Raw genomic sequence first — 16,981 nt, 5'->3', positions numbered from 1 at the left:
ATTAAGCCTGGAGGTACTCAAATCGTTAATCAAACCAACATAGTCCATTTCTAGAGACCCATTATTGATTGCAAATATCCAAAGGCCTCTAAAACATTATCTTTATATTCTTTCTGTGTTCTTGCCTTGGAAACATATTTATGATGAATACAATATTGTGCGTTCTTGTGTGTCCCTTCTTTTTTTTCCGACTGTGTGCTTTTGTCACCGTGATGAAAGTTCTTAATTGCTCCCAATGTTCACCTTGCACCGAAGCACCTGCTTTCAGCAGGGAGATCTGGTTATGGGTATCAGGGGCAGGAGTACCTTGAGAAATACGCTTTCAGTTCCGCAGGCTAAAAGCAGCTCTTTGATGGTCTGTGCCCTTGATAGACGATTGTGTGCAGACTTCAGTACCAGGGCAAGCGATCAGTGATACTGATTAGCAAAGTTATGTCTGCTGAATAGCAAAGGCCTCGTTATTAGATAACAAGGGCAAGGTGATTACATTGCCTTAGCATTTATTTCAATTCATTTTATTTCAAACGTTTATTTTTTAATGAGGCATTGGTGTGGAAATATTACCATTGTCATATTGTGTGAATGATTTAACAGCATTTCAAAATTGTCTTTGATTTTAAATGAATTGATTTGGTTCTCATTTTATTTAATAAATTGTACCCTTACTCTCTTTCTTCTCCCTCTCCTCTTTCTCCTCTTTGTTCTCCCTCTCCTCCATCTCCCTCCTCTCATCTCCATGTAGTCACTACTTCGCCATGCCTCTTCTCAACCTCACGGAGGACAGTTCCCTCTACGCCTACTTTTCTCCATCCTTCTCCCCATCTCCATCCCTCTCTTTCCCCTCCCCCTATCCCACCTCCTTCCTATCTCCCTCCTTCTCCTCTTCCCTCTCCTCCTCCTCTTCCTCTTTCTCCGGCACTAACTGCTCCGAGCCCCTGGCCCCCTCCTCTCCGCGGTACAACTTCTATGCGGTGCTGCTGGTGATGGTCATCTTCTGCGTGGTCTTCGGGAACGTGCTGGTGTGCATGGCCGTGTCCAGGGAGCGCGCCCTCCAGACCACCACCAACTACCTCATCGTGTCGCTGGCCGTGTCCGACATGCTGCTCGCCACCCTGGTCATGCCCTGGGGTGTCTACCTGGAGGTCTGGCCCCCAACCACCTAGCGCCGGCCGTCTCTGTGTTCAATCTATCTGTCAGCACAGCACTATGTCTATGGGAGATATTTGATCTATAACTCTTTTAATTTGATCTGTTTATTAGCTTGTTTTCCTTGATACTGTGTACAAGAGGGTGTGTGTGTGTGTGTGTGTGTGTGTGTGTGTGTGTGTGTGTGTGTGTGTGTGTGTGTGTGTGTGTGTGTGTGTGTGTGTGTGTGTGTGTGTGTGTGTGTGTGTGTGTCTGTGTCTGTGTGTGTGTGTGTGTGTGTGTGTGTGTGTGTGTGTGTATGTGTGTGTGTGTGTGTGTGCGCGTGTGCGCGCGCGTCAAGTGTGTGCGTGTGCGTGTGTTTATATGTGTGTGTCAGACAGAAAGAGAGGCAATGTCAGCCAGAGAAAAAAGTGAAATCAAATCAAAGAGACTCCCTGGAGTCCACCTCTCATCTCTATCCTCCTCATGACCTCTGACCTCCTGGCAGGTGGTGGGCGAGTGGCGCTTCAGCCGTCTGCACTGTGACATCCTGCTCACCCTGGACGTCATGATGTGCACCGCCAGCATCCTCAACCTGTGTGCCATCAGCATTGACAGGTAAATAACAGCTCAGAGGTGAATGGGGACAGCCAATCACACCGAACCCTGTCAGAAAGGGGACAGAAATAACCCCTGGCAGGTAGTGGTATAGACAGCTTTCACTTAAAGCTGTTTTGCCGTTTCCTATCTTTCCAATAAATGGGAACATGGACATGTCTACTGGAATGGTGTTTTGCTCAGTTTAATTAGAATGTTGTTAGAAATTTGTCCTGCCTAGATTCAATTCAGTTGCAAAATGTTAGAATTTAGTTTGCCTAGGCATCGAGTTAATACCATTAGCTTTCACGGCTTACAATTTTGTAGAAACGAAAGGAAGCTTTTCCCTGAGCGTTGTGCAGCCTTAATAATGAAGTATAATGAATCAGACTGTTATTTTCAAATTAACTCCACTTGGCTCTTCTCTCAGCTTTAGAGTTTGTAGAGCACTCTGCGTGATCACTCGGCCTTGGATGACTCACACACACACACACACACACACGCACACACACTCTCTCTCACACACGCACCACACACTTACACACACACACACACACACACACACACACACACACACACACACACTCACCTACACATACACACACACACACACTCACACACACACACACACTCACACACACACACACACACACACACACACACACAGTCACTTACACATACACACACACACACACACACACACACACACACAGACAGACACACACACACAAACACACACACTCTCGTGTGAAGAAATAAGCTCTCAGTTCCGCAGACAAAAATCAGCTCTTTGATGGTCTGTGTCCTTGATAGATGATTGTGTGCAGACTTCAGTACCAGGGCAAGAGATCAGTGATGCTGATTCACAAGTTATGTGAGCTGAATAGCAAATTTCTGTCAGAAATCAGAAAGAGATGCAAAGCTCCACAGAGAGCAAAAGAAGCCCAGAAAGAGCGACAGTGAGTTTAAGAAAGACATGAACTTCCTGTGGTGGACTCTGCTCTCTGCTCCTGTGTGTGTGTGTGCGTGTTCACACGAGAGGGTGTGTGTGTATGGTGTGTGTGTGTGTGCGTGTGTGTGTGTGTGTGTGTGTGTGTGTGTGTGTGTGTGTATGGTGCGTGTGCGTGTGCGTGTGTGTGTGTGTGTGTGTGTGTGTGTGTGTGTGTGTGTGTATGTGTATGTGTGCACGTGCGTGTGTGTGTTGTCGTGCTCCCAGGAGGCCTCCCTTAGCCTGAGACGAGCCGTCCTTTCTCCTCGCCTTTGATCAGTTCAGTGTCGTTCTCAGGCTGGGAGTTAGCAGCAGTGTCCAAGAAGTCCCCGTTAGTCCTCCTATACCCCTTAATTAAGTGTTTGGGGTCTGTTCTGACCTCTTAATTATTCATGTCAGGCGTGGTTCACCCAGCCCATGATCCCACTGGCAATCTGAAGCACATCTACAGTCAGAGTAAACACCCAGCCTCTTCTCAGAAGCTGCCTGTCTATTCAGCCAAGCAGCTGTCATTCATATCATACCCGCAGTGGTGTAATGGTCCCTGGAGAAGTGGGTATACTCTTCATTTTGAGATTTCTTTAAGCAGCCCATACAGCAAAAGATAAACGCCCTGTTTTGAGAAGTAGGTATACGCAATGCTGACTGAAAAATAAGTGGGTATACTCTGTATGCCTGCGAATACCCGAGACCACACCACTGATACCCTATAACCCAGTTCTGTCACAAACTGAAAAAAAAGACCAAAATCTCATAGTCTTCATGTCTCTTTGTGTAAAGAAAAAGATATGATTTGTAGAAGAAATCATTAAACTACCTGTGCTTATTCAGCTTGAAAGCCTATACATTGATTGCATGTAAATGTTATATTTAAAGTAATCAGCACAGCCAAATTACAAGTAGATGGAACACCTTCATGGAGAACATAATGAAATGTCTCCATGACATTTACGAGCCATATACCTTTTCCTCCTGAAGGTCATTCTCTGATTAATGCTCAGTTGCATGAGGTCGTTTTATTCACACATAATGCTTAACCTGAACCTCTCTCTCTCTCTCTCTTTCTCTCTCTCTCTCTCTCTCTCTCTTTCTCTCTCTCTCTCTCTCTCTCTCTCTCTCTCTTTCTCTCTCTTTCTCTGTGGTATGCACAAAGATTTATGTCATGTGTCTCACACACTGGAATGAATGAGACCCTCATTATATTGGTAAAGATTTGTAATCATTGGGTTGTCTTGTGGCTTTAAAGTTGGATGGATATGGTTTATATAGTTCCCTTTGTCTAATCTGGTCTACCTCTTATTATTGTCCTTCATCATTGTCTGTGTGTTACGGATATGTCTGTGTGTGTGTGTGTGTCTGCGTGTGTGTCTGTGTGTGTGTGTGTCTGCATGCGTGTGTGTGTGTGTCTGCGTGTGCGTGTGTGTGGATAGGTACACGGCTGTGGCGATGCCTATGCTGTACTACACGCGCTACAGCTCCAGGCGTCGGGTGGCCCTGATGATTTCCCTGGTCTGGTTCCTGTCCTTCGCCATCTCCTGCCCCCTGCTGTTTGGCCTCAACAACTCAGGTACCCACACCTCAGGTACCCACACCTCAGGTACCCACACCTCGGACCCTCGCTTCTTTCTCCTCTACAGTCCCTCAGATGTAAGTAAGGGATAATGTATTGTCCGGAGGTCATTCTACAAAAATAATTCCCGACGGGGCGAACAACACCCCGACGCGCAGCGGAGGGTGTTGTTTTGTACCGAAGGGAATTATTTTTGTAGAATGACCTCCGGACAATACATTATCCCGCTTATTATACGGGTACTTGCCAAAAACGATAGAAGACATTCCTCCAACATATCTCTTTTTAATGATTTAGGTGCCGTTTCATGTGTCCCGTTTAGAAATAAATAGTTCTTCAAGCAAATAGAACTTTGAAGTTTCAGGTGTTGCATAGCAACCCATTACTTGCTGACTTCAAATTACTCTCTACTGTTGCGTTAAAATGACTGGACTTCTGGCGGAATGATATGAAAGATGTGAATTAGAAGTACAAAACCCGTTGCCAATGACAGCGGTGATTATCTTTCGCAGAGGTCTGTTAGCAGGAATTAATGTATGGGTATGACGTAGGGATGGCCCATTCAAATCAACGGTACTTTTTGGAACATTCTGAAGAGCCGTATAATAATAGCCTTTAATAGCCACAGTCATAATGTCAAGTCTATTCATGAATCCTGTTATATCTCACAAATCTGGCTCAAAGTGGTCACAGCCACCACACACCACTTTTTCTTTTTCACCTCATCATACCGAAAATGGTTTGAAAAACATCTAAACCAAAAACCAAAAATCAAAAACCAAAACATGTATAGGTTTATGTCATCAACAAAAAAGTATACATTACCTCTCAATTACCTCATAATTTCTTTAATTTCATTTCAATTTAACAAATTATTTTAAGTAAGGGATAATGTATTGTCCGGAGGTCATTCTACAAAAATAATTCCCGACGGGGCGAACAACACCCCGACGCGCAGCGGAGGGTGTTGTTTTGTACCGAAGGGAATTGTTTTTGTAGAATGACCGACGGACAATACATTATCCCGCTTATTATACGGGTACTTGCCAAAAACGATAGAAGACATTCCTCCAACATATCTCTTTTTAATGATTTAGGTGCCGTTTCATGTGTCCCATTTAGAAATAAATAGTTCTTCAAGCAAATAGAACTTTGAAGTTTCAGGTGTTGCATAGCAACCCATTACTTGCTGACTTCAAATTACTCTCTACTGTTGCGTTAAAATGACTGGACTTCTGGCGGAATGATATGAAAGATGTGAATTAGAAGTACAAAACCCGTTGCCAATGACAGCGGTGATTATCTTTCGCAGAGGTCTGTTAGCAGGAATTAATGTATGGGTATGACGTAGGGATGGCCCATTCAAATCAACGGTACTTTTTGGAACATTCTGAAGAGCCGTATAATAAAGCTATTTAAACACCTCTCAATTGTATCCTGTCACACAGTGCATCGTCTTTCCCATGAATGCCAAAACCCTTCTCTTGTAGCTTTGACTTGCAAATAGACGTGTCAAGGACATCGTTTATCAGCGAGGTTAACTACGGTCAGAGGTCACTTCAATTATTTTTCCACTCGTCGAGGATGTGTGTAGCCCTGTGTGGCAAGGCTCAATAAAAGACGACAACGCCACAGATGTCACTCCAGCCGCCTCTAGAAGCTTCCACGCCTTCCATGTCGTATTACTCATCCTCCAGTGGCCCATCCGCTTGCTTGCACGTCGGCCCATTTAACTGTCAATTTACTGAATAAAATGTTCTTTTTTTTAATGAAAACCGAGACCTATTTTATGAGATTTAAAATAACAAGCATTTGAAGACCACCATTGCATATAGGGAACAGGTGTCAGAGACAGTCATTTTTTACCACTCAAGGTTGGAGAGGGGAGAGGGAATACACGTCTCCTCGCCTGGGAAGCCAAAAGCCAGGATGAGTGCCCTCTTGAGACAAATAATAACCAAGATGCTTTCCAATGATTCCACAACCACCACATAAAAGCCTAGGTGTGGAGAGGGCACATCAAATAAATAAATAAATAAATAAAACTCAATCTGGGTGGGATTGATTATGGCCCACTTGAGTTCGAGTGGAAGGCTGTGGTCTGCTTGCCAACTCACCCTAACATCACTTCCCTGAGCAAAAAAAATAAATAAAAACAGTACACCTCAGGCTCAGAACAAGAGGCAAGGATGTTTTTACTCTTTTCACAGGGAAGTGATGGAAAGAATAGGGCAAAATGTATCTTTCTCTCTCTTTCTCTGTTTATCTCTCTCTCCCGTTTTGTCTTTCTCTCTGTCTCTCTCTCTCTCTATCTGTCTCTTTCTTTCTATCTGTCTCTCTCTGTCGTTCTCTCTCTCCCTGCATCAGCGAGTCAGGAGGGCCACGACTGCAGCTTTGCAGACCCAGCGTTTGTGGTCTACTCCTCGGTGGCCTCCTTCTACGTACCCTTCATAGTGACGCTGCTGGTGTACGTGCAGATCTGCGTGGTGCTGCGCAGACGGGGCCGACGCACCGTCCCACCGCGCAGACACGGCCTGCATGCAGACAACGGAGACCGACGGAGGAAGGTGAGATAGGTGTGTGTGTGTGTGTGTGTGTGTGTGGGGGGGAGACAGAGAGAGGAAGGAGAGATAGGTGTGTGTGTGGGGGGGAGACATAGAGAGGAAGAAGAGACAGGTGTGTGTGTGTGTGGGGGAGACAGAGAGAGGAAGGTGAGAAAGGTGTGTGTGTGTGAGGGAGACAGGGAGAGGAAGGAGAGATAGGTGTGTGTGTGTGGGGGGGGGGGGGGGGGGGGAGACAGAGAGAGGAAGGTGAGATAGGTGTGTGTGTGTGGGGGAGACAGACGGAGGAAGGTGAGATAGGTGTGTGTGTGTGTGTGTGTGTGTGTGGGGGGGAGACAGAGAGAGGAAGGTGAGATAGGTGTGTGTGTCGGGGAGGCAGAGAGGGGAAGGAGAGATAGGTGTGTGTGTGAGGGAGACAGAGAGAGGAAGGTGAGATAGGTGTGTGTGTGTGGGGGAGACAGAGAGAGGAAGGTGAGATAGGTGTGTGTGTGAGGGAGACAGAGAGAGGAAGGAGAGATAGGTGTGTGTGTAAGGGAGACAGAGAGGGGAAGGAGAGATAGGTGTGTGTGTGTGTGGGGGAGACAGAGAGAGGAAGGTGAGATAGGTGTGTGTGTGAGGGAGGCAGAGAGGGGATAGGTGGGATAGACAGGTGTGTGTGTCGGGGAGGCAGAGAGAGGAAAGAGAGACAGGTGTGTGTGTCGGGGAGGCAGAGAGAGGATAGGTGGGAGAGACAGGTGTGTGTGTGGGGGGGAGACAGAGAGAGGATAGGTGGGAGAGACAGGTGTGTGTGTGGGGGAGACAGAGAGGGGAAGGAGAGACAGGTGTGTGTGTGTGTGTGGGGGAGACAGAGAGAGGAAGGTGAGATAGGTGTGTGTGTGTGTGTGTGTGTGGGGGGGAGACAGAGAGAGGAAGGTGAGATAGGTGTGTGTGTCGGGGAGGCAGAGAGGGGAAGGAGAGATAGGTGTGTGTGTGTGGGGGAGACAGAGAGAGGAAGGTGAGATAGGTGTGTGTGTGTGAGGGGGAGACAGACGGAGGAAGGTGAGATAGGTGTGTGTGTGAGGGAGACAGAGAGAGGAAGGAGAGATAGGTGTGTGTGTAAGGGAGACAGAGAGGGGAAGGAGAGATAGGTGTGTGTGTGTGAGGGAGGCAGAGAGGGGATAGGTGGGATAGACAGGTGTGTGTGTCGGGGAGGCAGAGAGAGGAAAGAGAGACAGGTGTGTGTGTGTGTGTGTCGGGGAGGCAGAGAGAGGATAGGTGGGAGAGACAGGTGTGTGTGGGGGGGGGGGGAGACAGAGAGAGGATAGGTGGGAGAGACAGGTGTGTGTGTGGGGGGGAGACAGAGAGAGGATAGGTGGGAGAGACAGGTGTGTGTGTGTGGGGGAGACAGAGAGGGGAAGGTGAGATAGGTGTGTGTGTGTGGGGGAGACAGAGAGAGGAAGGAGAGATAGGTGTGTGTGTGAGGGAGACAGAGAGAGGAAGGAGAGATAGGTGTGTGTGTGAGGTAGACAGAGAGGGGAAGGAGAGACAGGTGTGTGTGTGTGTGGGGGGGAGACAGACGGAGGAAGGTGAGATAGGTGTGTGTGTGAGGTAGACAGAGAGGGGAAGGAGAGACAGGTGTGTGTGTGTGTGTGAGGGAGACAGACGGAGGAAGGTGAGATAGGTGTGTGTGTGAGGTAGACAGAGAGGGGAAGGAGAGACAGGTGTGTGTGTGTGTGGAAGGCAGAGAGAGGAAGATGAGACAGGTGAGACAGAAAACCTGATTCATTCCTGTTTTTCCACTCCTTCTCGCTCTCTCGTACACTCATACACATAAAACGCACACACACACACACACACACACACACACACACACACACACACACACACACATACATATGTCAACTTGAACTCTTACATTGTCCCTCAGAATAAGTGCACTCACCCAGAGGATGTGAAGCTGTGTACCCTTATTTTGAAGCCCCCTGCTGCTGCCCCCCAGCGCAAGAAAGTGGTGAGTCATCTAGCCAACAGCACTACACACACACACACACACACACACACACACACACACACACACACACACACACACACACATATATATATAGCCTACGTATATATATTTGTACTACCTTTCGCCCAGAAAAGGACACATCTTTCTATCCATCCAAGGTCAGAGAAAGGAGGTGTGTGATTGAAAAGTAAATGACAGGGGAGCAAATGTCTCGTCTCTCTCCGCTCATCTCTCTGTGATGGTTAGGTTGCATTCTAAATGTCTCATCTCTCTCCAGTCATCTCTCTGTGATGGTTAGGTTGCATTCTTAATGTCTTGTCTCTCTCCGCTCATCTCTCTGTGATGGATAGGTTGCATTCTTAATGTCTTGTCTCTCTCCGCTCATCTCTCTGTGATGGTTAGGTTGCATTCTTAATGTCTTGTCTCTCTCCAGTCATCTCTCTGTGATGGTTAGGTTGCATTCTTAATGTCTTGTCTCTCTCCAGTCATCTCTCTGTGATGGTTAGGTTGCATTCTTAATGTCTTGTCTCTCTCGGCTCATCTCTCTGTGATGGTTAGCTTGCATTATAAATGTGCAACAATGCTTTATACAGAACATACAAGCTAATAGGACAGATTTTATTATGAGACGGCTTACAGAAAATGTGATCAAAATAGCTTTACGCAATGTCCTACTTACATATAAGAACACATCTTTTAAAATAGGGCCCAGTGTCTCTGGTCTGTCTCTATTAAAAAAGGGCCCATATCTCTGGTCTGTGTCTGTTAAAATAGGGTCCAGTGTCTGTGGTCTGCGTCTGTCATTAGTATTCGTCCCCTGTCCTCCCTGTCTCTGCCATCCTCTGTTTATTGGTGCGGCTGGGAGAGCTGCCTGACATGATATGGCTCTAATATGCATGCTTCACTGGTTTGAAAAATGGCAGCCAAGCCCGAGATCTATACTCCTCTATCTCTTTCCTCTGTTCTTATCTCTTTGCCTTTCTCCACACCTTTCCCTCTAATCCCCCCTTTTCCTTCTTATCTCCCACAATTCCCTCTGTTTTCATTCTCCCTCTCCTGTCCTTCGCTCCCTTCTCTTCCCTCTTTGGCCTTATCTCTCTCCTCCCCCTTTAATCCCCTCGACCTCTGTTTCTTGTTTTTTTTCTCCCTCCCCCCTCCACCCCCCCCCCCCCCCATTTTATGCTCTCTCTTATCTTCTCTCTCTCTTTTTGATTTCCTTCTCCCTATATTTTCTCATCTTGCTTACCTCCTCTTTGTCTTTCGCCAATACATGATCCATCTTCTCAATCATCTCTCACTCTCTCTTATGTCTTCTCCTCTCTCTCTCTCTCTCTCCCCTTGCCTCTCTCTCTCTCCACCCTCTCTCTCACCTTTCTGACTCTCTTGCTCTCTCTCTCCCCTTGCCTCTCTCTCTCTGTTCTCTCTCCTGCTCTCTCTCTCCCTCTCCTCTCTCTTCTCTATATCTCTCCTCTCTTTCTCTCTTCTCTCTCCTGCTCTCTCTCCCTCTCCTCTCTCTTTCTCTCTTCTCTCTCCTGCTCTCTCTCCCTGTCCTCTCTCCTCTCTCTCCTCTCTCTCTCTCTCTCTCTCTCAGACGTTGGTGAAGGAGGCCGTGGTGCACCCTCTGGAGGTGGAGCCCATGTGCTTCCTGGCCCAGAAGGAGCAGCAGCAGCAGGGCCTCCAGCAGCCGGGCGCGTGTGCCAGGATCTCCCTCTCCGTCTCAGTGGCGCCAAACCCCCCACCACCGCCACCCCCCACCACCGCCCGCTCTGCCCTCGCACCCCGGCGGGCGTGCAAGTTCCAGGGGGACGTGCACACCCGCGAGGGATGGAGGGAGAATAAATCGGATAGGGAGAAAGGAGAGATGACGAAGGAGAGAGTTAGGGGTAGGCTGTCGCAGCAGAAGGAAAGGAAGGCAACTCAGATGTTGGCCATTGTGTTAGGTGAGGAAAGGACGACAAATGTAATATAATATAATTATTATTTTCATCTCTTGGCCACTGTGTTATGTGAGTAGAGGACAACAAATATAATGTAATATAATAAAATATAATTATTATTTTCATCCTCTTGGCCATTGTGCTAGGTGAGGAGAGGACCAGAAATATAATTTATAATTATATAAATTTAATATATAATTTAATTATTATTTTCATCCTCTTGGTCATTGGATTGAAGGGCTACCAATGTAATGAAATATAATATAATATAATTATTATTCTCATCCTTTTTGGCCATTGTGTTAGGTAAGGAGAGGACCAGATATATGCAGGGGGATCATTCTTTTTTTCATCCTTTTGGATTAAAGGGCTATCGAGGATTTGACAAATGACAGAATGATGATATATTCACTGGGTTTTCCTTTATTTGAAATATTCATTGAAATCACCTGAAGCATGTTATATAAAAAAATTAGATTCAGAATAGGTGAGAAACATGCAATTGTAACGGAAAATGACAGGGTCCTTATTCAAGGACACTCAATACAGTTGTTCATTCTAATGTGTGTGTGTGTGTGTGTGTGTGTGTATGTCTCTATCTGTGTGTGTGTGTGTGTGTGTGTGTTTGTCTCTATCTCTGTGTGTGTGTGTGTGTGTGTACGTGTGTGTGTGTGTGTGTGTGTGTGTGTGTGTGTGTCTCTATGTGTGTGTGTGTCTCTATGTGTGTGTGTGTGTGTGTGTGTACGTCTCTATCTGTGTGTGTGTGTGCGTGTGTGTGTACGTCTCTATCTGTGTGTGTGTGTGTGTGTGTGTGTGTGTGTGTGTGTGTGTGTATGTGTACGTCTCTATCTGTGTGTGTGTGTGTGTGTGTGTGTGTGTGTGTGTGTATGTCTCTATCTGTGTGTGTGTGTGTGTGTGTGTGTGTGTGTGTGTGTGTATGTGTATGTGTACGTCTCTATCTGTGTGTGTGTGTGTGTGTACGTCTCTATCTGTGTGTGTGTGTGTGTGTGTGTGTGTACATCTCTATCTGTGTGTGTGTGTGTGTGTTCAGGAGTGTTCATCATCTGCTGGCTGCCCTTCTTCCTCACCCACGTGCTGAAGGCCCACTGCGGCAGCTGCTGCATCTCGCCCTCCCTCTACAGCGCCGTCACCTGGCTGGGATACCTCAACAGCGCCGTCAACCCCATCATCTACACCACCTTCAACATCGAGTTCCGCAAGGCCTTCATCAAAATCCTCCATTGCTGAGGAAGAGGGGGAGGAGGAGGAGGAGGAGAAGCGGAGAGGAGAGAAAGCCATGTAGAGTATGTTATGAAGTATGAAAAAGAAAAATCTACACCACCTTCAACATCGAGTTCCGCAAGGCCTTCATCAAAATCCTCCACTGCTGAGGAAGAGGAGGAGGAGGAAGAGGAGGAGAAGGAGGAGAAGCGGAGAGAAGAGAAGAGAGAGCTGTGTAGAGTATGTCATGAAGAAATGAAAATAAAAAACAAAGAAACAATAGGACAAAGGAAGAGAAGTGAGTGAGTGCAGGATACTACTGATGGAGGAGTAGAGTGGAGTGGATTGGTAAGCAAAGAGAAGATGACAAAATCTCATGCAAAGTAGTAGATTAGTAGAAGCATGATGACCTGTCATTTTTTAGATGATGTTTTTATAAAAGAAGGTGATTTCTCAGCCTTTCACACATTTTCACGAGTGCAGTGGATGATAGCGGCAATCACCAACCCCAGTGACGAGAGAAAAGGAAAGCTTCTCTTTGAGTTGATGCTTAATGGTACGCCCATTGCTTCTCCTTGAGTTGATGCTTAATGGTACACCCATTGCCCATTGGAGCCCAATCACTAGGGACTACACTTCTCCTCAAGGGTGTCATTTTACCTCCAGTGGGAACAAACACATCCAGAGCACATATGGAGGCACATATGCAGGACTGGTAACTGACAGTGCCCGTCACCGTAGGAGATGTGCTGGAGACTGGCCCAGGCACCTATGGGGGTTAGCTTTCCAATGGCTGCCTCTAATGGTCAAGGTTGCAGGTTTGAGTCTCTGTGCTGGACAGTGGCTGTCATTATTCAGGTGACACATGATCCAATATGTAAACAGTGGTATGTGGAGGAACCAGGGTTATTGTCGTAAATGTATAGTAAACGGTAATAAAATAATGTACCCAAAGAAAATATAAAACTAAAACTGAACGAAACTAATAATGTTTGATAAAAACTCCACAAAAAATAACTGTCGTTATCGTTTCAAGATCCGGGGTGTCACACTCCCAAAATGTTGTACAGTGTGTAGCTTTAGCTGACAACCTTAAAGGGATAGTTCGGTTTTTAACCCATGAAGTTGTATAGCATCTACATCACCAGTGTAATGCAATCCACGCTGACTTACCTCCGACAGCGTCCTGTGAGCAGAGTTCTCGTCCAGTTTTGGTCAAACCGAAAGTAGTCCGGCAGGTTTCTAGACCCAGGAAAATAAAACGTTTCTCTTCCCAAAACATTATGTGTTCAAAAGAGTGATATATTTGCATCCCAAAACCGTTGTAGTGGAAAAAGTCACACCTCGTTATCACTTGGTCCTATTTTCAATACGCTCGATAATGCAATCTCACAGCCAGAGTCTACCTCTTTGATTCGCGAAAGTTGATTCGCGAAAGTTTGATTCACCAAAGTTGCCTGAGAGAAACGTCCATCACAGGAAAAGGATGCTTTATGTCAATTTTATCAAATGTTGTCTCAGTTTTCATCGTTTTCCTGTGATGGACGTTTCTCTCAGGCAACTTTGGTGAATCAAACTTTCGCGAATCAACTTTCGCGAATCAAAGAGGTAGACTCTGGCTGTGAGATTGCATTATCGAGCGTATTGAAAATAGGGCCAAGTGATAACGAGGTGTGACTTTTTCTACTACAACGGTTTTGGGATGCAAATATATCACTCTTTTGAACACATAATGTTTTGGGAAGAGAAACGTTTTATTTTCCTGGGTCTAGAAACCTGCCGGACTACTTTCGGTTTGACCAAAACTGGACGAGAACTCTGCTCACAGGACGCTGTCGGAGGTAAGTCAGCGTGGATTGCATTACACTGGTGATGTAGATGCCATACAACTTCATGTCTTAAAAACCGAACTATCCCTTTAAGATGGCGATATAGCGTGTCAGGACTTACTCTCGCTAACTAGCCTAATGGAAGTTGAAGTAGTTAATATCAAGTGAAGAAGTCCGATATGTCAGGGAGGAAACATGTGAGATATTTCTAATTTATTTGAATGCAAGGTAAATTCAGGTAACAGCATCTGTGACAGAAAGAAAAGGGGACATTCCCCTTAATCTTAAACTTCATCTTCAAAGCTACCTTTGACAGGAATACACGCTATCCATGGAGAGAATGAAGTGAGACAGGCTATGAGTTACAATCATAACAATCATAACCTGTGAGTTCACATGTGAGTTCATTAGGGGTAACGGCTGGTAGGGTTGACCCATTAAAAGCCATGTCAGATTCTCTGCCTGAAGTAAATGGTTGAAATATTGAATCGTGTTGGTTTGCCTTTTATGTGTATTAAAAGTACAGTCCACAATTCTAATCATACACTTTTTTGTCAAATTCAGCGAATTTCTCTTTGCGGTCCTCCGGCTGTCCGTTCAGTGTTTGAGCTCAAAAAACCTCTGGTGTTTGTACACAGTCTTGGCTATCTAAATGGGAAACAAAAAAAAAGTGTCTTGGACTTAGCCAATCAACGCAGTGATTCAGGAGCTTGGAAGAAAGGAGTGTAATTTGATTGGCTGTTGAGCACAAATATCAACAATCTTTCATAAAACTAAATCGCAGACAGCATCTTTAACAGGCTTTCAGTCTGAAATGAATGTAGCCCATAGCATATCTTAGTTTAATTTAGTCATAAAAAGTTGGTGTCTTCAATGATTGGCAGATAATTTTTCACACTGCACTAATCCTTGATAACTTTCGTCCTTAACTATTAATTACTAAAACTAAAATTGAAAGAATAACAAAATAGAAATGTCCATGGAATAAAAACTAGTGAAACCACTGGTGATTCTAACTAAACCTAAACAGATATTCAGATTGAAAACAAAGTCATACAATTCAAGTTGAATAAATACGTACATATCAAATAAAAAATGGAAAACTAGAATAACCGTGTGGGGAACTCATTCAGTCACTTGATGAGAGCAAATGGAAGGAGTAACCCTGATATTTGGGCCTTGGCTTGCAGATATGCAGTGCATCCTTGGAGGTGACAAGGGACAGCAGGTATCCGTGATTGAATTCGATGTTTAAATTGTACATTTAAAGTACAGCTGTTACATACCATAATGCATTGTAGAAAATGCACCTTAAATGTGGTCCTTCTGGAAGTATTGTGACTTAAGCCTTTTCTCAAATAATTGTTCAGAAAAAATAAAATAAAATGTACAGCATATTATTTTTCTTGACTGGTCTCCTTTAACACATTTGTAATACTGTTATAATCACAACACATGTATGATTTAGCTGTGGCTTGTTAGAGGCGTCATGCTAGAAGACAGTAGTCAGGCTCTGATATTTCAAACAAAGGCTTGTGTCACTGTAATCAGTTCTAACTTGAGCGTCTTCTTGGAACACACAAACACAGACTCATATTTCTCTACCTCATGTGGTCTGCCAGCACCTAACACTGTCTGCTTGGGTAATATAAGACCTCTCACAAAAACATGTCTGAGCTTAGCATGCATGGGGCTCTCTCTCTCTCTTTCTCTCTCTCTTTCACTCACTCACTCACTCAACCACCTAACACTGGCACATATTCAGAGCTCTGAGATGAGGTGCTTTTCACGCAATTTGGCTGAGGGGGATGAAATTATAGCCCCTTCATGTTAGCATGTCATTGAAATTGCAATGATCACAATCTGACAAATCCATAATTTTCTTGAACTGTTCTGTAGGCCTGTGTGTGTGCGGTGAGTGCGAGTGTGTGTTGTTGTCTGTGTGTGTTTTCATGAGTGGGTGGCAGTCAACAGGCCCTGTGGAGAATCTTACTAAGGCTGTATACATTACCTGCCGTGGTTCCTCTGACCCTAACTGTGCAATCAGCACCATACATCTTTCATGAGGCTCTCTACCAGGAACACAGCCAGGTATCAATTGCAGCTGACCTCCCTTCCGTACCCACAGCATGAGAATAGAGGGATTACCAGCAGGTGAAAAAGAGGGGGGGTGGGGGGGACTTAGCTCGGACAATGAAGACGTAATTAAGCGACAGTTGGAGGACTGACGAGGTAGAAGAAGGGCAGCAGGGAAGCAAGAACTAAACTCTGGGAGCCGGAGAGGAGAGACGCTGGGAGAAAATCAACAAGCTGACAATAAAAGGAAAAAAAACATGCAGAAGGACAAGTGGCTGTCTATGTGTTCTGAGCCCTGACTGGGGCTTTGAGTGTTATTTATCACTCGGATCTAACTGTCCTTGTGGCTTCAGTTTGCGTACTTGGCTTGACCTGCTCTTTTGAGAGCGAAACATCCTTGAGTCATCTCTGATTCCCTAGGGGAGTCACAGCGCGCTCTCAATGGCTCTGTCTCAGGTAAGAGCCGCTCTGTGTTTGTGTGACGTTGTGCTGGCCTTGAAAAATGAAGATTCCATAGAAGCTGCATCCATTCTTATACACCTGTTAAGGACACATGCTTTTTTTCCAAGTCAAAATTCAGTAATTCTATTTTACGCATTCTATTCTACATAACTTCGTTCAGGCCATTTACAACTTGTCACAAAATATGTTACCAAAATGTTACGTTGTTTAGCATCACCAACCTTAATGTGAACTTTCAAAATATGTCAAAGGCACACATTTGGGCTTATTGGATTTTAAAATAAAACCGTTACTAATATGTTGCATGTTTGTATTGTGTCGTAGTATACTGTAATGTGAACCTGTGATCTGATAATGTAATAAATAACTGAAACAATGTTGGCGAATTTGGCAGTGTTGTGAGTTCCCGTCGTAGGTCTTTCTCTCTAGCTCTCTCTGCAGGAGTGTTGTGTGTGGGCTGTTGCATATCACACTGTGCATGTTTTCAATTAAAAGATGGTGGTGTCGCTAATGTAGGTCAAACTCACACCTAAACATGATGTTTTCCCCTTGTAACACCTCTGCCCCAGGGTTCAACTGACTCCAGCCCAACAGAGGGTGCCACTTTCCAACAGCCTAGTGTCTC

At 45.2% G+C, this 16,981-nt stretch overlaps 1 protein-coding gene across 1 annotated transcript; it reads left to right on the top strand.

Moving 5' to 3' along the window:
• Positions 1 to 755: 755 nt before the first annotated feature.
• drd2l (dopamine receptor D2 like) lies at positions 756 to 12,016 on the top strand (the record flags this gene model as incomplete). Its single annotated transcript, XM_080858058.1, has 7 exons — positions 756 to 1,142; positions 1,634 to 1,743; positions 4,141 to 4,277; positions 6,648 to 6,847; positions 8,748 to 8,831; positions 10,423 to 10,771; positions 11,820 to 12,016. 7 exons carry the CDS (start codon positions 756 to 758, stop codon positions 12,014 to 12,016), a joined length of 1,464 nt encoding a protein of 487 aa, XP_080714184.1.
• Between the last annotated feature and the right edge of the window lie 4,965 nt (positions 12,017 to 16,981).

Source organism: Sprattus sprattus (assembly GCF_963457725.1).
Source record: "Sprattus sprattus genome assembly, chromosome: 19".
NCBI classification, from domain to species: domain Eukaryota; kingdom Metazoa; phylum Chordata; class Actinopteri; order Clupeiformes; family Clupeidae; genus Sprattus; species Sprattus sprattus.
This window is presented reverse-complemented; position numbering and strand designations above follow the sequence as displayed.